The 22,077-nt window shown below is 32.1% G+C and overlaps 1 protein-coding gene across 5 annotated transcripts in view; it reads left to right on the top strand.

Annotated features, from left to right (window-relative positions):
• The window catches only part of LOC136976459 (AT-rich interactive domain-containing protein 3C-like), a 28,059-nt gene extending 6,768 nt beyond the window's left edge, over positions 1-21,291 (top strand). For 3 of the 5 annotated variants that reach the window (XM_067271737.1, XM_067271741.1, XM_067271740.1), the window contains exons 2-9: positions 8,566-8,985; positions 12,347-12,419; positions 13,900-14,083; positions 15,580-15,797; positions 16,990-17,061; positions 17,145-17,177; positions 17,757-18,026; positions 18,106-21,291. In XM_067271737.1, coding sequence (XP_067127838.1) covers positions 8,566-8,985; positions 12,347-12,419; positions 13,900-14,083; positions 15,580-15,797; positions 16,990-17,061; positions 17,145-17,177; positions 17,757-18,026; positions 18,106-18,215 — 1,380 coding nt within the window. In that variant the 3' untranslated portion in view covers positions 18,216-21,291. The remainder of the gene's footprint in view (positions 1-8,565; positions 8,986-12,346; positions 12,420-13,899; positions 14,084-15,579; positions 15,798-16,989; positions 17,062-17,144; positions 17,178-17,756; positions 18,027-18,105) is intronic. The other 2 variants (XM_067271738.1, XM_067271739.1) reach the window with 2 other exon arrangements.
• The last annotated feature ends 786 nt before the right edge of the window (positions 21,292-22,077 follow it).

Genomic DNA, 22,077 nt, shown 5'->3' with positions numbered 1-22,077 from the left:
TAAATTTTTAGATGATGAAAATGAGTTTAACATAGTAATTAAAGAAGAATGATATACTTAATTTAAAATGGGAATAAAAGAAAATTTTGGAATATTTTTCCCTCGCGTGTGGTAGAAAATTTTACAACGTTTCCAAGACGATTAAAGTAACAATAGTAAAAGTAGTAAAAGCTCAAGGTCAACAAGTAACGGGGTAGTACTGAAGCTCCTTTTTCTCTTCCTATAAGTCCACTTAGAATGAATTTTTGCGCGATTCCCATAGAGAATTAGTGGAATGTGCGGGGAACACGTCAACGCTATCGAACGCCTTTCCATTTATTCTTGTTAACAATTCGAAAATAAAACTGTTTTTCCATTCCTAAACTTCGAGTTTTATAGCCGCTCTATAAATTGTTTGTGTAAATAGACTTTCGAAATCATTCATTTAAATATGTCTAATCAAAATAAAGTTTTATTTTACATTTAACAATATAATTTAACCTTATTTTAGCTTCTATCTAACTATAACATTCAGTCAAATAGGTGCAATTATAAGTGTGTAACGTGTGTCATACAATAGGCCAAATTGGTATCTGTGAAAAGTAATTTTTCACATTAGAATATATATATATGTATATGTATCCTCTTCATTATCGTTCATTTAATTATTCTTTTAATAGACTTATCAATTTGCTATAATCTATTAATTATATATTATATGAAATATGATGACAATGCGTTAAATATAATCTAGAAAATTATACTTATCTCATAAAACATGCTATTATATTGTATGACTAAGTTAATTCTATTCGATATTTAATCAATAAGTGATGAGCAATGCGAAATAATGTATTAGCAATTACCATTTTCATCTGAAAAGTATTATTAACTTGCCACTATAATCCTTCATATTAACTGCCTGGTAGTATGAAGAGTGAATATATCTAATTTAATTAATATACAATGAAAAATATAACCCCCCCTAACACAGTGAAGATAATATTTAACTACTCTTGCATGTATTAAAATAATGTCGAGAAGTTGCTATGCGGTATAAAAATAGATTAACTAGAAATTAGTATGCGGCATAAATAATTGTGTCATGTGTAGTAATTAATCAGCAGTATGAAAATAAGCTAAACAGTACTTAGTTAAAAGAACGAAGGGAAGACACGGTAATCAATATGCAGTGTAAAAGAGCATGTTCAGCAATTACTGTATATGCAGTTTGAAAGTGAGTATCTAGCAGTTTGTGTGTTGGGTGTAATAGCATATCCAATGGTTTGTTAGTTACAGGTAGTTATGTAAGATAAAATATTCAGCAGTCTCATCTGCAGTTTGGAAGATAAGATCTCCGGAAATGAGTTAACAACAAAATTTTTTTCTTGTTAAATGGGTAGAAACCCGAAAGCTTTTGATTTTAGTATGTCAATAGACTGAACTTCAAAGTGTAAATTTTCAATTGTACGTGATCAATCTCTAATTCTTGATTTTGTTTATTAAGAATTGAAGATTAAGACTTTTTATTCTTGATAAACAATCGAGAATTGCAACTGTTGAAGATGAGCTGAGGGGGCTCGAACGTACTAGAGACTGTTAAAGACTGTTTTTTTCCCCCAACCTACACATTTATAAAGGTTTCTATGGTCAAATCGCCGTTTTTGGCTACCTTGTTTTAATATAAGAAGATTAAAAATTTTCTTAAGAATCATAAAACACAAATGTTTTCATCTTTTTCATTCATCATTATGGTCAAAAAATGGCCATTACTGATTGTTTACTCTTAAATGATCGAAGTTGGCACTTGTCTATTTTTTCTTTAATATTTACTTAAAAACGGCTATTATGCCATTAAAATTGTCGTAGTATATATTACACAATATAAACTGCGAAGGGATTTAGTGTAAAGTAATGTAAACGCATTGGAGAGAACAGTTGAGTTAATAGAACAAAATTTGTTAGAAATGACCAAAAACTGGCTTTGACTCTATAAAGGTGTCAAGTAAACGAGCCAATTGATAGATTTAGCAATGTATATTAAACTATTACTTACATAAAATTAGCCTAGAAATCTAAAATAGCAATAAATAATATTTAATAAACTGCCATTAATCTTGTTCGATCCTAACATTAGTCAAGAGAAGATTTTCAGTACAAATTTTCCATTCTGACCAATAAAACTGAAGCTGTAAATGCATTCCCACCATTTAGATTGATTTTTCCATTTTTTTCTTTTTACTTTCTCTAGCGGAAACAATTAGAGAAGGGAATAATAGTTAATGAAGCGTTAGTATAGGCAAAAGTCTAAGGACAAGAAGAAAAAAACAGCTTTAGGGGGTACAGAAACAAAATATCATTTTATCATAGGAGAAAAATTGAAATTCTTTTTATTTGCTGTCTGAATGCATGTGATAAAATTGTTTTGTCTGGTTTAATCAACGACCCAACGTGTGAATCGAGAACAATTAGGTCATCACTCAGTGTAGAGCAGCTGAATGAGGTTTTTATTTCGTGGATTAATGGCGATCCGAGCGGGTTTGCAATAATTGACAGTTCGTAATTAAACGTGATTTATAAATTGCATTTGACTAGATAACTAGCCATTTTCTACATGTTTTGATTCTGTTATAAGTGTCACAATTTATTATCTGTACTTTTTTGACATTTTGAAAACCTGCGGATCAGTTTTATGTATCGTGTTTAAAGATAACATAACTTTGCTCAACGGTCATTTTTATGTATTAAAAATATAATAAAATGAGGAGAAATAAATGAAGTTTCGTAAAAATTTACTCTTGTCTCTGCACAATAAGCTGGTGGTGTTTTTTTTTAAAGAAGAGAAACAATGAGTTTAATCGCCAGACGAAGTGTTTATAGTGACAAAAATGAAACCTTTTTGCTATTTTTAAGTTCTTAAAAATGACTTTGGAGCCATTTGTTGGTAGTGATCACGCGATCTGTCTGGGAACTCGGTCACGTGATTATTCGTGTCAATAACTGATCGTCGAAGGTTTTTGTATCCGGGTTATAAAACCTGGATTAACAAAATTTTATCTTATTGTTTCTTTTATCTAAAATGTTTTTCTACGTTATTACGAAGAAATATACGTGAAAAACATAACATATAATCGCTATTTTATTGTTATTTTTTCTTTCTCTGGGATGACTGAGGATGCTTTACTTCGGCTCATCATTTACATTCTACTAGTATTGTATAATTAATCAATGGTATTATATATATTATAATGTACCATACCATTATTTAATTGAATTGTACTTTCTCATCTATAGCTTTTTATCAATTTTACTTAAGAAAATAACATGAATAAGTAGGCTAAATTTCAGACTAAAATTCAGTGTATTTTCCTACTGTGTTAAATTAACTAAGTATATATTTTATTTATTTAGCAAAAATAGCTTAAAATTTGAATTTATCTATGGTATACTGGCCTCATTAAAACTGCAGAATTTCATTCCTAAATGATTCTCTTAAATGACTCATAGTCATTTAGAAGCTATGTCAATGTCAATGGCTGCTAAAATATCTCCAGTTAAATGTGTATTTCTTTCATAGAAAAGTGTGTCGGTACCGTTTTATGTAGGTGATGATAAAAATTTCTAGTTAATGGCTTATAGTCTATGCTTTCAATAAGTGGCTAAACGTTTATCAAGTGTTTCTGTCAATCACGGTACGTTTATTCTGTCATTCATATTTAACCAGAAGGCCTATTTTATTTGGAATTATTTAAAATATTTGAGGGCGGTTACTTTTTAAAATGTAGACAGAAATGGGCTGCTGTTTATCTAAATTAAATGTGAAAGAGTGTTTCTAATTTAGAATACCATGTTTAATGTAATCGTTAAATTTAGAATGTGAGAAAGACATGTGAATAATCGTTATATAAATGATACTGAAAAATCGGGTGATAAATAGAAATTTCTCTAATTTATAATTAAATACTAATATATATATATATATATATATTAGATTATAGTTAGTTCTAGGTTAAGTAACTTAAATAGGCAAGTAACTCCTCGTACTTATATTGTTTTATACAAATGAAGGGCACGAACGGGGACTTATTTCCGAAAAAACCGGCGGAATATATAATAAAATAATGTAAGTAACGGAACTGAAATGATCGCTTCTCTTCATTTACATGCTCATACCGTTTGTCGATTTAAATTTTGCTGAGGCATGTTTTTATCTTTTGGCACGTGAAAAGAAAATTTGATGCTCTGACGTGTATTTGATGGGGGCGTTAATTAACAAAGTTAGAAAGATTATTTGGGATCTCTTTGTGTAACTTTAATCCAACGTAAACTTTATTTAAACAAGAAACTTTGTATTAAGGAATTAATAAATGTAGCAACTTATTCACTTAACTGATATTTGAAAGGCATAATATTATAATGATAAAATGCCACATGATTTATAGTGTTAATACTGCTATATATAATGGTTTCTGTATGTTTTAAGTAGTTAAAATAGCTTAAATAGTTAACGTAGTATTAAAATCATATAATTAAGAATCTATTGTTAGGCCTACTATCATAATGGAGTAGTCGAGTTATTTTAACAATGATTTTACAGATGCTTTCTTTAGGTAGTCATCAAGAGAAGGGCCTGATACAAATAAGATACTTGTAAATCATCTCTGAAACAAAGTACACAAGTTTACTGTAGCAGAATACAGCTTAGGCCTATACTCCGCTACAGAAAACTCATTTATTTTGTTATCTAAAGTTTCAATAAACAAACTCTGTCAACGTTTCCTTCACCTCCGAAATAATTAGCGAATTGTTCGGAACATTGACGGATCTCTGTATAAAACTGTTTAATCGAGATAGTTCGTGAAAAGAATTATCCCGCGCGTCGGAAGTTCTGCACCAGTTGGATATCTTGTTTCAAGAAATTGTATCACATAGCACCTGATATGCCAAGCGTGTAATGAACGGTTCTAACTTTGGAATGGGTCTAATTTCTCAGATTTTTTCCCCTCTTTCTGCATCTAAAACAGTTTTAGAAACGATTTTAGATAGAAGATAATTCGAGATCATTGTTTAAAATTAGAATAAAGTTGATTTTTGAATTGAAAATGAAAATTGGGCATAATTTTCTATATATTTTCCCACTATTTGTTTGCATCTATTCAATGGAAGTAGTTAAAATTTAATTATATTTTTACTTGTGAATCATTTAAATTTCTGCTGCATCATGATTAAACAACTTAAGTTAAACATAATCAAAACAGAATTTGTTTAAATTCCATTGAAAAACAAATTAAAAATTCTTCTAATATAGTCTAAAAGAATAATTTTTTTAGATTCATGTTTTCAAATAAATTTAATTTAATGATTAAGCATTTTTTGTTTTGTTTATTTTTATATTTTAGCTTCTTCATCGCTTATTTATAAATGACTTTTATATTTATCAATTCAATTAACAATACACATTTTTATTATAATGAATAGTGAAATTATTTTCCAGTAATTGTGTGTATGGTGTTTTTACTTTTAACGTATTAACCCATTACTCATATATAAAAATTTCAAAATTTAGTAAGATATTTTTCAGCTTTAAGTGAAAATTTCATAAATATAAATTTAAAAAAAACGCAAATTGACATAACTCATTGGTTAATTTTTGATCCTATTTTATAAAAATGACTCCCGTACTCCAGCGTAATATTTTTTCCTTGCCGTATTTTAAAATAATTGATAATGTCATAAATTTTATAGATGATCTGGCATCTTATTCGATGATTGATTTAGATTTTAAAAATAATTTGATAGTTAGCAACCCATATAATGAATATTTAAAGAGCTGGTTTCATGTTTTTTTCCCCTAATTTTTAATACTTTCCCCCTTGTTTTTTTGACTGACAGATCCTTCTCGTAGAACAGAGAGAGTATTTATGATGTAAAATCGAGCACGTCGTCTTTGAATTATTTTCTAAATGAATCAAAAATTACAAAGAAAAATAATCATTTTGAAAATTCATCATGGCCTAAGCCAACATGTTTAGATGCGATCCCTTTTATATCACTCAATTACTAATATAATAGTTTTAAATAGACTTTAGGCTATTGCAAACGTAAGCTATTAATAGCTGGAGATGAGAATTTTATTTAAATTAGATAATAACGTATTAGTAAATGCCACGAACATTATTAAATTTATCTATCTTCGGAAGATCTTTTAAGGTATTTTTTTCCATTGCCAGACGCGATTTTAGTGAAAGAACTGGAAAGTTTTATGCTCAATTAACCTCATTTTCCTAGTATATTTAATGGCAGACACGAAGGAACAAACCGTTTGATCAATTTTGCTAAACTTTAGTTGGTTTTTTTTCTTCTTGGTTGCTGTCAACGAAAAACTTGTTTCCATTCAAATCGCTTAACAATCGTTTTTGCCCACCTCCCGTGCTCATAAAAAAAAGGTAAACCGCATAAATATACGATAGTCCATTCTAAGAATTATTTAGCATTTATAATTAACAATTTATAGACGAAATTTTAATATACTATCAATTGTTCTATCGAAGTTTAGATTGTAAAAACAATCTTCGGATAAAAGTGTACAAAGCGATTTACGAATTATACAGTTGCCTGCCCTTTCCTATAGTTATAATAATAGTTGCAACCTTTTCTTTATGCTAGCGTTTATGCATTATTTATCAAGCGGGACAACGACTCGGAATGTCGGCGAGGGGGACGATCAACAGTTTTCTATGCAACACTTTGTCTACTCCACACCACAATAACCTTAATTGGATCTCATTAATAGGATCAACCATTCGAGTTTTGCCACTTTTAAAAGACCTAACTGATGACCAACCGAGATCGATGCTAATGAAATCTTGATGAGAACCTTACCCCGCCTAGGGGCACTAGGTATGGTTTTCTGAGTGAGAGACTCTATCTTTACAAGAAACAACTCGAAATCTGTCCCCGTCAGTCCTTTTCACCCTTTGTTCTATCTCGACGTGATACACTATTGGTTTTCTGTAGCTACGCTCGAGAAGAAAAATGGCCTAAAATACCAAACCCTGTGAAAAGAACTTAATTGCATAGTCGGGTGTGGAAATCAATGATAACGGGTGTTGAAAGATGTCCATTATTGACTGTCGGTTTCGAGAGAATATTAGTATCACTCGTTCCTTTTAAGTTTCGGACAATAGTTACGATCTGCTTCTTGTAACTCTCCAGATTAACACGGCGATAACATTGTTGTCACTTTTTTACCACGCTAGATTCGCCATCTTAATAACCAAAAGAAAAAAAAGTCAAACGGAGGGGGTAGAAATTAATGGCACGCGCACAAAAACCGGACCTCGAAATCAATTTGTTTCGATAGACAAATTTGGCGATTTTCCTCGATCAAAAATTAAAATATTCCCATTAGTCCTTGATTTTTTTTCTTCTTCTTTCTGACTTTAATAACATTTACTATTGTAGAATTTAATGATATATATGCGCCTGTTATTTGTATATATCAATTTTATCGCATCGATAACTATTGTCAAAATATCTAATTCAAAGTATAATAAATTTCGAAAAATCTCCGTCCTTGAAGTCGACAATGAGTATTTTTGTTGCGAGTAATATAAAGCTGCAGAATATAACTTAAACACATCGAAGGTTTATTGTTAAATAATAATAAAATATTCTCCCCGTCCTTCGCCGTGTTGGTGTCGTGTTATATCTTCTTATAATTCGTACGTACGCCGTACGTAATTAGCATTAACAGGAAATGCACAATTAAAAGAAATAACTTCGGATGTTTTGCTATTAATTGAAAATTTAATTGTTTTTCTATAAATTGGGTCAAGTATAACAATTCGCGTAACTTGACTTTTCCTTTTCAATTTAGTTCCGAAGAAAGTTTTGTTCGACGTAACCGCTTCGTCACGCTATTAACTCGCTGTCTTTTTTTTTCTATAGGCGAGGCACACATCAGGAGCACTAGTGTTCCTTTACGTAATTAAAAGCGGATGAACGTGGCATTGTTGTTTAAAAGAATAATATATATATATATATAAGGGATGCGATGTTTACAAATGAAAGACGATTTATTTAAGGGTTTGTATAAATCTAGTTGCACTCCTTGTCATATTGGAGTGGAAAACAAACAAAAAGTCTTTTTCAGATAAAGTTTGTCAATCGCGAAGAGAGGTCGCCGAACCCAAATCGTGTTTGTAATTAAATTTTTCTATTTGCTTTTAAAACTTTCTATAAATAGTATAGTAGCGGGTAATCGCCGGTTTTATTAAGTTTTAAATCCTGCTGCAATGTTAACTGCAAAGAATGCGATAATACTGTACACAACTCTTCTGTCAAGCTAGAAATAAAACTTCTCGGCTCTTTTTTTGTTTCTTCCTTACTCTTCCGCTTTTTTGCTTCTTGTGGCATAGAGCGGTGGTATGCCGGCTTGACAGCTAAGTCGGTAGCTGGTGCAATTATCCTACATATTTATATCACCGATTCGGTAAACTCATTAACGCGCTTTATGTAACTCCATGGCCTTAATGCGGTTATCAATAAATGAGTCTAAATTATTATTTTCTTGTGTTTTTTCAGTCTAGTCCAGATGAAGGCCTGATCGAATCGGAGAAGGATTTTGATTCGGAGGAGGAAGCGCAATCCTTGTTAAGGATACACAATTCGGAGTCGCAGATGTTCCTAAGATTACCACCGCAGAAAGATCCCGATGATAAAGAACTCCAAAACGAACTGCACTTGAGGAACAATCAAATGGAAATCGATCTTCCTCATCCGATTCCTTTGGTAACCTCCTCCTCGTCGTCGTCACCTTCATCCGTCCTCACACAATCACATTATTATTATGGTACGCCCGCACCACTTCACATAGCCTCACCATATCCCCATTCATCCACATCGACAGCTGTAAATCCACCGGGAGGAGAGAACGTATCTTCTCCTCTATCGGCGCAAAGTGTAGATCAATCTAAGTATACGTTCGAAGATCAATTTAAACAGGTTAGTAGTACGTGCTCAAAGACTTCTAACCTTCGAAAGTTCCGGATGACTTTCGATATTGCTGGAAAGTAGGCCCACTCGTTAAGATCCTGTTACAAATGGGCACAATGCCCCCCAGTTTGGGTTGATTAATCACGCGCTATAATTCACACTATCCCAATATTTATTGTGTAGAAGTGTTCTTTAATTCCAGGGCATCATAACGCCTTAAGACTAATAAATAATCAGTAGGCAGGTTAGTCTCGACTTAGTAACGCCTCTTAGCATTTCTTGTCAACATAGATAAACTCCCACTATAGTAACTCCGTCATGCTCGGATGATTGATCACCGTTATAGATGCGGAGAGACTCCATAAATAAAAACTCCAACATTATATCCCCTCCCAGTCCTCCATACCTATTTCCTTAAAGAGAAAGAGAGAGAGGGAAAAAAATAACTACAAACGCAATTTCTCGCAGAATTACTTTCAACTTTGATTTTTCGTTTTATGCCGCGTAAATGATTAAATTCTTCGGTCTTAACGTCGAATAATCACGACGCCATCTTTTCCAGAAGATATTCCCATTTAACTAGCCATTATTTCGAGCTTCCGTGGTGTCAATTTTGTTTTAACGATACTGGTGAAGTCTCTTCTAACAAAGAAGAAAAGAATTATAAATTTGTCTGGCCAAATTCTGAAATTTCTATTTTCATTGTTGTTGGTAAACGCTCTTGACACCGACTTCTACATTTGTACGAAAGATCTTCGGCACCATACTTTGGCTATTTTCCCTGTTCACCTGCCTACCATCTCTTCACATCATTGTTTTTCCGTCCTCCCTCGTTGGCCTGCGGGGCAAAATCTGTCAAAATCACAGAATACCGAAAGCTAACTAACTATTATGGAACCTGTGACCTAAATAGTTTTCGTGGCGAAAAGAAGTAAACAACAGTTAAGAATCTTTTAATGTCATCTAGTTAGCGGGAGATGGGATAAATTACTCCAATACATATATACAAACTTAGAAGATCGACGTAAGTTTGTAAAGAATTTCACAATACTGGAATAGCACGAGCCAAAAGAAGAAGGAAAAAAAAATAACATATATATATATATATATATTATGCGTGCTAATCTGTATCGGTGCCAAAATATCCTCGAGATGTTATAATTGTATAAACAAAATCGACTGCACGAACAGAAACTATACCAAAATGTCTTAGATAAAATCGACGTTACCATATTTGGCCAGTTTTGTTATTTTGTTTCGCTTTGGCACCTTATATCGTACTGTCTGGTTATAATTCAATCTGCAATGATATCTCTTCTTCAAATGCTTACTTTGGCAATGCTTAGATGCTGCTGGCACTCTGCCCATATCTCGCTCCCCCAGGAGAAGTAATTCTACACAATACTATCCTACTATATTACCTATTGAATCTAGATGCGGAGCGAAATGTGTATTTTTAGTCATCGCATATGGCTCCGATTAAACATCTCGAACTTTACTCCAGTTTTTGTTTTTTCTTTCTCTCTTTTTCCATCCCGCATCGGGGGGTATACTATAAGTAATTGGGACACTTCTTAACTTATAGATTCTACCTGTATTCGTTTTCGGTGATAATTACTTCTAGTGTTGTACGTGTATCGCTGATTATAATGTCGAGCCTGTGTTAGTTTCCGGTCCAGTTATTTTCCCAGGGTAAATCACATTTTTATTTCATTGTTTAAATAGACTACTTTAGTTGTAAAGTTGGTTTACTTTTTAATTGGTTCCTGTTATTCGCATTGTTTTTCGGTTTTTATTAGGCATTTTTTTTTAAAAAAAGAGATGTCGATTCATGGAAAATGTCGAATTCTTTAGCTATTATCAATAGTTTTATACGCCAGTTTTCTTTTTCCTTAGCGGACAATTTCGGATATCCGAAAAAATATCGAATTTTTAATATTCGATAAAGTCCTGGACGCTAATTCGACTGGGAAAACGATTTTCCAATATATTAAACCTATCAAAACTGATCTTACTACTTAATAAACACAAGTTGATTTTCAGTTTTTGCGAATAAATGTTACAAATCAATGATTATTCCGGACATAAACCCAAATTTGGAGAGTGGATAGACTCGAAAGAAGAGAAAATAATATATATTCTTTACATTACTAAATTTAGATATGTCGTAAATAGTGGTGATGATTTAAGAAAAACAATCTGTTGCACATAAATATGCAATAAAAAGCGCAGATAGAAAATGCAGTAAGTTAATTTAAAGAAAAGTAGGTTTAACCAATAAACAGTAACACCTAAACGGAATGGTATCGTTGAATCACCATCTGGTTTTAATCCCGAAACTAAAGTTGATTGTAACACAAGTAGTCGGAACTGGGGGATCAACTTGTCACACGAGATTAATGACGTATTTCCTGTGTTTATTCCACACGTACGCCAGTAATGTATTAATTATCTCACTGTGTGGATCATATTACATCCAGGTGTAGAAAGCGTATTCTACTGGCATCTATCAGGTGGTTGTTTCGACAAAGTTTTCTATTTTTTGAGTCACCACATAATCGGAAGCGCGCATTCACTTAACGCGTTTTATTAAAATATTTTTGTAAATCGAATATTCTTGTTCATTTGGATTATTTCCGCTCTGTAGATTTTCATTTCCACTCGAAGGGGGAGCGAAACTTTCCGATGCCCCCACACTTAAATAAAAGTGATTGATGAAGAAATTATACTTTACAAGGTAAAACCCGTTTACAACTAATCATCTACCGTTAAATCAAGGTGTAGTAGCCCCGCGGGCTCGAAAGATTTTCTACTTTCATCGTGTGCAAATCTGGAAATGGGGTGAACCGATACAATACGTTCACCGGAGGTAATATATGAGACTATTGTAACCCTGCAACCCTTTGAAGAGCCTGACGGGGGTTTAGTTGTTAGCTGTTATGCTATAGAATTACTTTTCACTCTTCACAAAGATGGATATCTGGGCTTCCTCTCTCCGGTGCCACCGAATAAATTGAAAGTTTAACTTTAAAAATTGATAATGCGAATGAAAGTTGTGTGGTACGAAAAAAAGAGACAAAGATCTCGCGTGACATGCCAAGTAGGAAACAATATTGTCAGAATTGCATTAAGGTATTTTCCCCAAACTATTTATATACGGAAACTGGCGAGAGATCTTGTTCCTTCTCAACTTCCCCCGCATCAATTTTAGAGTTTCTTCTAGCCTTGAACCCGGTTTACTTGGCAAGCGAAAAACGATTCATCTCTGCCTTGTTTAGTTGCGGGAATTAACAACAAACAATTATTAATTAAATAATATATTTTAGAAATAGATTTTTAAAAATATATTCCTATTTATTTTTATTTCTAGTTATATGAATTAAGCGACGAACCGGCAAGGAAAGATTTTCTCGATGATCTTTTCGATTTTATGCAAAAGAGAGGTGAGTTTAGGTAATATTACACGATAAATCTTTGATTTGTTTATGAAAAATGTTAAAATAATTATTGGAGGGATGTGTATAGTAAATGGTAAGGTTCTAAACGACCTTCAATGGGGTGATAGCACTAAGCTTTCCCAGAACTTCGTAGTTGGTCTATAGTGGCGGATCGAAGCCTGCAGCAAATATCCCCCGCACGGAACATGATTTTGTAGGAATTTACAACTGCTTGTCCTTCTTGTGTGACCACGGGCACAAATCGTTGAAAAGGGGACTACCGAGAAGTCTCCTGATTGCGGTCTGTGGATAATGGAAAATAACTGCACCAGATACGGGATGTCTTTTGTAAACAACACCATCAATTTAAATGAAAATAACTTTTCCGAGACGCGATGGATCTTCCTCTCAGATGTTTTCGCGCCATCTCGAGAAATTTGAATGGTTACGAGTGACGCTTATAGTTAAGTCTCGCGTAACAGAACGGTAATGAGATTAGTTAAGTGACGATTTTATAAATGTGTGTAGTGGTCGGAGCATATTTTCCAAACAAAACGCGAGACGAGTAATTTATTGTAGGATACAAATTATATAGGGGAAACATCAAATCTCTCGGTGACATCTGGTAAACACGACTTACCAACCGCTATTGGCCGATATATATAGCTCTCTAACCCTAATCTCAGACTAATAAATCAAGAAAGTAGCCATCAGCGAAGTTATCCCCGAGGCAGACAGTGAAACGATTTCGACTCTACTACCAGTGTTTACTGCAGTTGGAGGAGGTGATGTTTCTTTGTTTCCGAGAAACGAGCGGGATTTCATTCGACGACCGTTGTAAAAGCCGCACCTTATTATGGAAACAGTAATTACAACCCATTGCCTTTCGATCTAATTATTATTACGGTCGGAAATTGAAGGACAAGCTCTCTTCTTGGGAGGGAGATTGGGACAACAAAAAGTAATTAAAGGACTTATCTGCGCGTATCAAATCTACACAGCATACCGGTATCGGTAGAGTCTTCGTAACAATGTACTGACATAACCAAGTATGTTGTATCTATATATAGTCTTACACCCCACAGAATTCGACATTAATGTTCTGCTGAGTCGGAACGATGAAGTGTATTCCAGGAAACGACCCTCGCCAGGGAAACACTGTTTCCCTTTGTCGGTAAAACCACGACTGTCGAAAATCGTCCCTCGGTTATTTATACTTTAGCTAATCCACCAGATGTGTGATCACGTGATAAATGAGCGGAAATCTCGACTTCCCAGATGTTGTTCGAAACTGCATAAAAATCGCCACGGCATAGTCGCGCCTTTGTCTAAATGACTGTATTGTTTCGCTCTTTAATCTCTCCTATCTATTCGCTCTCTACATACTTGCTGTATATTTTCCATTTATTTCGTCAAAGTTTCCTTTAAGATGATCAATTTTTCCAACTAAACTGTTTTTTGTTTTCTTTTTTCCGTTCCCCGACAGGAACACCTGTTAACCGGATACCCATTATGGCTAAACAGGTGCTGGATCTCTACGAATTATACAAATTAGTAGTGGCCAGAGGAGGTCTCGTTGAAGTCATAAACAGAAAGATTTGGAGGGAAATCACCAAAGGCCTCAATTTGCCATCTTCTATTACAAGTGCGGCATTCACTCTAAGGACTCAGTAGGTTGTTTTTCTTTTTTTATTTGTATTTTTCACAACAGCCAAATTCGATCTTTTGTATCGCTTTCGACCTACAAAATTTTATATATTTATTATTTTTCTTTTAAGCCCAACTTCTTAAATATTGACATTTTTAAGATTTTAGCATTCTTACAATGAAAACAAATTTATTGCAATATGTTTTAAAATTGTATGGAACGAAGATTAAAAAACACAATCTTAATGCTATTTTTGACTATAATTATTGTCTAAATAAAAATTTTAATGGTAAATGTAAGCTGAAAATGCAATATTTTGCCCGCTTTAAGTGGGAAATATTTTTGTTTTCTAGCAATCTGTTTGGATTGTGAAGTGAAACGTCAACGGAGAAATTTGAGTATTTGATCGATCCTGCAGAGCAGAGGTTCTCAAAAACGTCAGACGGAATGAACAGAGTTAAACAAAAGTTTTATTTTATTGAGCAGTATTAGAGTATTATGATGCGTGACGACAAAAGATCAAACAATGAAAATGCAACTTTAGCAAAGGCATTTGGACTGTTACACTTTGCCTAATGATTAATCGACGTATTGCTGGTGTGGTGTCGTTTACTTCAGTAGAATGCAATAAAACGTGGTCGGGAGACATATTTTATCGCGTTAAGTCGCGATTACATTTTTGAATAGGACTTTAAGCCAAATGGAATTAATCAGAAGCCAGATGATGATTGCTACGAATTCTGATCACGTTCAGAAACTAATTTGCAAAATCCGATATTTAAACAGAAAGTATCTTTAATCGAATCGATGGCGAATTTTCTGTATGTTTTGTGACATTTAGTTGTTCATGCGTGCAAAATTTCTCCTAGTTAAATTAATTAATGGAGTTATTAACATTAATTATTAATAAGTGCACTCATAATTAAATCGATCTTTACACTTTTGCTTCTCTAAAATTTATTATTATTATTTTTGTTAGCTTAAACGAGTATAACTTTAGTCTGCTTTCGGTATTGGTCGAACCGTGGTATCGTTAAACTCGTGATTAATAAGGCGTCGATAGGATGGTGCTGACATTTAACACTCATTTTATTACGTTTTTCACAAATTTCTGCCAACTTCTCGTACTAAGAAACTTTTTTCAAAATTAGATAGACTTAAGTTAGATCAGTTGCTTAAATATTCCACATACGCGCTAACAAAAAGAAAAAATAAATAAAATTTGGCATGGTTAAAGGAATTTTTGCGGAGAAAATATACATACAAAATATTCAAACTTCGCAAAAAAATAACTAATGATGCATTTACTGAACTGACAAACGGACGGATAGGTGTATTAGAGACTCGACAAAAGCATTCCTAGTACCTATTAAAAGCGCATTAACCCGAACTTCTTGTAAATCGGCAACTCGAATTTTATGCAAAGGAATGGTTTTAATTTTAGTCAGTTTAGTTAGTTCGCTGACGTGTCTGTTTACTCCAGATAAGTTTTAAAATTTAGTCATTCTTTTACTGTAGATACATGAAGTACTTGTATCCATACGAATGCGAAAAGGAAAATTTGAGTAGTCCTAGCGAACTTCAGATGGCCATAGACGGGAACAGGAGAGAAGGAAGAAGGTCGAGTTTAGGTCAGTTTAGTTTAGAAATGCTTCCTCAAGTTCCAAGAAACTCTCATACTTCACCTCTCAGCCTAGTTGCGAGACATATGAACGGAAACAACATCAATCCTGCAGGTGAGTTCCAATCGACTGTAAAATTCTGTGTAAAAAAGCGGGTTAAACTTATTTTTTGTAGTGACAAATTAAGTTTATGAGCTAGAAAAATTTTTCTAGGAAAAAAATTTCTTTTCCAAAAATCGGATTTTCGTAAGATTACATACAATAAGTGATGGTTACAAAACATGGGCTAAGTATTCTCCAATACTAGGTACGGATTTCGGGCATCGATTGATATCATCCAATAGGAAAGTCGTTACTAGAAGGCATTTTCTGTGTTTCTTTCTCTCACGAATAACTTAAAAAAACAATTCATTCTCAATTTTATAAAATCGGCCCTTCGAATATCGCTTATTAAGAAGAAAGAAGGAAAAATAAATAAATGAGTGCTGCTCTCCGGGGCTGCTTTACACGTATCTCGTATTTCCGAGTAGCAATTAAATTCGCCGGTAAATCGGGAGAAGTCGTAATTTCCCTTCTATTGAAAGACACGTGAGCAATAAACGTACGTGAGCGAATATCGAACCAACGGCAAATAGCGGGGCATAATCGTATTTTAAATATGATTTCTGGCATTACGTCACCAAAAAAGGCCGAGTTAGTCCGATTTAATCTGAAGCGGATTAGGTGGAAGGCTAATGTTGTGGTAGGATGTTAGCAGACGGTGGAGATAGTCATAAAAAGCCATTAAAGTCAACTCGGCTCTATAATTAAGGTGCCGAAGAGAGATTTCTCTGCGATGGTGCGGCGACACACGTATGTTTTCGCCTTTGAAAATCGACCGGTAATCACCAGGACCGAGTGCACAGTCAATTAGCAGTGACGTCCGTCTTATAAATCACGACTAGTCTGCTTTTCAGTTGCAAACATCCACTCCGCCTGCAGCAAGGCGGACGGATGCTCTTCATCACAGTTTTCATCACTTGTCATCATCTAGGGATAAAATGAGAGTTTATCCTTATCGGTTAACCGGTTCAAAGGTTAGGTAAAGACTTGTAGTTTTAGTTTTAGATAAGATGCACACCCACTAAGCTTACAGGTAATTGAATTTTTGCCCTACTTGATTGAAACTCCCAATCTCTGGGCCAAATGAGGATGAATTATTCTACAATTATTTAGTTGGTTGATGCAACCTGGTGTGAATGCCCCAGATGTGTGCCTCACCCACCTATTTATAAACCTTTTAATGATAATTTCTATATCTTTTTAGAGTTTTATAACCAGGTGGGAATTAATTCCAGATATTTTGTATTCAAAATGTTATTAAACTGGATTATAATGGGTGCGTTTGGTTTAATGTTCACAAAAGAAAAAAAATCTTAATAAGATAGTTGCATAATTATCGTCCTTTTTTTCTTTTTTTAGACTACCTGGCATTTGATCAATCTGAAAATAATGGTGAGTGTCCTCTTACCACTTTTATAAGATTATTATGCCTCATATTACTATTCCAACCCCATTTGGGATGGGCAAGAATATAGTTATTATAATGGGATAGGGTGCACTTTGAAGAAATTAGCTTTTTGATTATTTTAATAATGAATGCCTGGAGGCAAATATTGTTATTTTTAATAAATATTTATGGGGATGAAAGATAACAATTTAAAATATTAATTAAATGTGACTTTGAAACTGAAAAATTATGTTGGTGATGAAAGTCATTCTTTTCGTGAACAAAGAACAATTAAGATGAAGAAAGTTTTTTGTTAAATCTAAAAGTACCTGTTTAAAATATTTATAGGAAATTACCATATAAAGTTCAAAAAATAAATTATGAAAGAATTTTTATCAAATTTTCAATGTTCTCTTGAACTTGTTAAATAGGTAATCAGGTCTCTTGTAAACCTGAAATGATTTCTTTGAATACACAAAAAGAAATTGTGGATTTATAAGAGGTTCCATTTGCCTGTTTAACAATTGTGGATAAAATATACATATTGAACATTTTAGATTTGAATTTTCTTTTTAATTTAATAGATGAAGATAACTTTGATCAGCCTACACAGCAGGAAGCACTGAATTTAGAAGTACCTCGTCCACCAAGCACAAATGTAAACAGTAGTAATAGCAACAATAATAATAACATTATAGATGTATCATCAAAAACTCTGGATCTGGCATTAAAGAAGTCTGAGGATTATGGACCTAATACTTCAGAAGGACCACCACCTAAAAAAGTTTACATTGACGATGATGCACTAATACCAGCAAGAATTCCAAGGGTGCATATGAAATTCACTTCAAGAGGTAGAATATTTTAGTACAGTTCAGTTTTGTAAACAAAACGGAAACTGGATAGATTACATTCTTTTATTTATATTTCTAGGTGATGGTTCATTGCCTTATGATAGTTCTGTTGTAGTAAGCATGGAGATGAATGGAACTGTATATCAAGGAGTTTTATTTGCTCAGAGTCATAAAAATTCTCAGCTGTAGAAGTTATCAACTGAAATGTCTATAGTGCCTTGTCTCAATTGAGATGATGATATATACCTTTATATCAAAGGTGAAAAATTATCTTTAATGTTGTTAATATTCAGCTAAGCAAATGTACTTTATACCACACTCATAATATATTTAAAATACTCCAATAGATCATACAAAATACAAATCCATTTTTGTGCATTCGATTATTAAAAAGTGTTTATAGCACATTCTCTAAATTTGACCTAATATTTCTGTGAGCTAAAGTTTTTTCCTTCTTCCTTTTGACGTAAAAAAAAAGACAGCAAGGGCTTTGTTTTTTAAATTATACAATTTTATTTACTCTTTTGGTCTTGTGTGTTCTTGATGTATCAGGTTGAAAAAAAAGAAATCTTTGAGCTCATATAAATATTGGTCCATACTTTTGACTTAAAAATGATCCATATTTTAACAAGATAATTTAATGTTTCCTTCATTTTGTCAGTAACTTTTGTGTTTTATCTGAAATTGAAAAAAATTTTTTTTTAGTAAGATATGTGCTTCATATATTGTCTCGTGAATTTTTTGTGTGTGGTATCTTAATACAATTTTTAGTATATAATATTGTGAGCATTTATTTATGTATTGAGTGATAAGTAGTTGAATCTCAGGGATATAGTTGCATTGAATGTACAGTTTACAGCTGTTAAAGTATGGATAATTATCATACAGTATTTCTTCTTTAAAAAAATTGTAAATTAGATTGCAACTGTTTTAAACTGTGTGCATTTAATACATATTAATAGCAGGGGCGACTCCAGCAAAATGTTTAGGTGGGCCTTTTCTAAATATAATAATTAATACTGTGAAGAATTTAATTGTTTTCATAATATTCCGTGCTATTAAGATTGCAGACAACATTTAAAAATAATCGTAATCATTATTATGTTTAAATTTAATTTCAAGCTCATTATTATAAATTATTATCAAATATTTTAAAATTAAATTTTTCTTGATGAAATGTTTGAGAAACAAATTATAAAATGCATTTAAATACTTATTTGCTTACTACACATTATAACAATACTTTCACTTGCTTACATTGTAACATTACAGTATACATTGACAGAAAATGCTTAAATCATAATTGAAAGTACTTTTGTTTATTAAATCTTATCAAATGTACATTTAATGATATCATAATTATTTAATTAGTTTTAAGTAATTTATGAAAAATCAATTGAATTGATAAGTAGGGGTCATGGTGCCCTCATCTCCCTCTGGAGTCACCCCATGTTAATAGAGATATTATTATATTAAAATTTGTAGTATAATTCAGCTTTAGTTAAAGCCAGCAATATTGAGATCTACAACAACAGAATACTCAACATTAATTCAGATAAAATTGATAACCAGTACAAATTGCTTCTTTCAGACAGGTATAGCCTATTTTTAATGATTCAGTTAGTCTAAATTAAAATTTAAAAAATCAAAGCATTGTTTGCTTCTTTTATAAACTTGAACAGACTATTTTTTCTTAGTTCTATGCTTTACGTGTTTAAAAAAATATAGAAAAAAAAATTTGTTTTATGAAGTATAATGAATATTGTGTTCTGCCCCAGTATTCATAATAATAATTACGGCAAAAAAGAAATTATAAATTCCGGCGGGCTATAAATGAATTTAGAATAATATTTCTTATATTTACGTTTTAAAAAATGAATTGTTTCGAAGTTACAAAAACATTTAAATTGTGTAAGAGTGCTTGTTGGGAAAACAATTATCTTTTTCATTGCATTTTGAAACAAAAAAAAAAAAAAAAAAGGAATTGTTAACATTAGTTGGTTTCCACTAATTCCTAGTATATGAAGTTAGTAGGCTATATTATAAACTATATTATATTAAACTGGTATGACACCTGCTTACTAAAGTGTAGTTTATAATATACTGATGATGTTATCAGCTTAGTTGACATGTAAATTAAAGTCTTAAGTGCACATTGCATTATACTCAGAAAATAAGACTGTTTAGTTATTCTATTAAAAGAAAGATGATTGAAAAGCTGAATTTATGAAAATTTTAATAATGACCAAAAATTTGGTAACTGGTCAATTATATGAAGACAAAATTAGCAAAATTTTATTTGTTGATGCTTATCATAATATATTAAAGGGAAAAAATTTAATTGCATTTTTATTAATAGTTTTCTGTTGTTTAAAGTATTAAGGTTAGAGTTAAAACATTTTAAAATATAAAATTTAAAAGTGTTATAAACAAAAAAAATTATTGGAGATTATGAAAATGAAAATTCTATGAGTTAGAGATTCTTGATATTTATATATATATACATATAGATTAGTTATAAAAATATAAAAATATCTAAAACATATCTCAATAAATGCATTTACAATTTAATTACAGTTTATGCAAATATATAGTATATATAAAAAAATTTTTTTCCCTCTTTATCATTTTGTATCTCATAAATTTCATGTGATGTACTTAATGAGTTTACTTAATATGAAATTTTGAAAATTTTATACAAATCCGGTGGATACATTATCTATTATGAGACGTTAAGAAACCGAAATTCCTTTTTATTCTCAATCCAAACATTTTCCGATTGGCGACCCAAAAGCATTCCACAGACCAGTCTTCCAAAATTATTTTTTCGCATTACTGTATGATGTCCATGCTATACAGTGTACATAAATATAAATATATACATACATTTGCCACTTGATGCGACAGACTATCTCTGGACTACAGGCTAGAAAACGTTGTACATATATGAGTAAACTGTTAGTTTATGTGGTGGTTTGTCAATTCATGGCTTTTCATTTCTGCTGTATTTTAATCATCATCACAGAAGTCATAGTAATAGATAATGTACACCCAAATATGGGAACGATTTGTGATATTTTTTTTAATCACTATGCTCAGGCAGATCGTGTTTTGAAAGATCTCTTGTTTGTACTTCTGATAAAATTATTTGAATTTTATATATTGACATTTACTATGTATTTTTAACATCTGTGTAGTGTAAAAAATATATTAAAAATATCAACCTGACAAATGAAATAAAGGAGTGAAGTAGCTTTTTAGACAATGTGTTTGTGTTATATTTTGTTTACCTAATAACAGAAAGTATTGCAAAATCTGTTGACTACTTAAAATTTGTGATACATACTTCAATAGTTTCTCTAGATGTATATCAATTCTGTGAAAAGACAGACATGACAATACAGCTTTAAAAATGCTGTCATGAAATATATCAAATGTTGCAATTGTCGGCTGAAGAATGAAAATCTCAGACCACTAAAGGTAAGAAAACCGGAATTTTATCAGTTATATTTATTGTTTATCTCTCTCTCTCTCTCTTTCTTCTAATAGTTGTTTGTTATTAAAAATATAATTATAAGAAATTGCAAGAACCGCCAGCAGTTCTTTTTTATTTACGTCAATACTTTAAAAAAAATATTAAATTTCTAAATAAATGTATCCAAATTTTATAATCTGAAATAAAACTTGGACATTGTGATTGTATTCTTTTGAACTAATAAATATTGTAATCATTTTAAGAGTAGAAAAACTGCGGATTTCACACCGATAGAGGAAAGATTTTAAGAATACAGGTCAAGTTCAATGGAAAAATAATCATTTTACCACTATAACTGGTATCAGCTAGGTATGTGGATTTTTTACGGTTTTTCTTCGACATTTAAAATTAATATTAGATGAAAACGAGCAATTTCTTGTAAAAATGAAGGCGTTGGTTTGGTTATTCGAAATGAAAAGAATAATGCTTTAGAGTACTGTAATTATCGTTTAACTAGAAGTTATTCGATGTTTCTATGGGGGGGAAGTATAGAGGCGTGTACCCACTTACAACCTT

This window comes from Centruroides vittatus, unplaced genomic scaffold, assembly GCF_030686945.1.
Source record: "Centruroides vittatus isolate TY-2023 unplaced genomic scaffold, ASM3068694v2 contig_400, whole genome shotgun sequence".
Taxonomy (NCBI): Eukaryota; Metazoa; Arthropoda; class Arachnida; order Scorpiones; family Buthidae; genus Centruroides; species Centruroides vittatus.
Note: the sequence above shows the minus strand (reverse complement) of the source record. Positions and strands in the feature narration are given on the sequence as shown.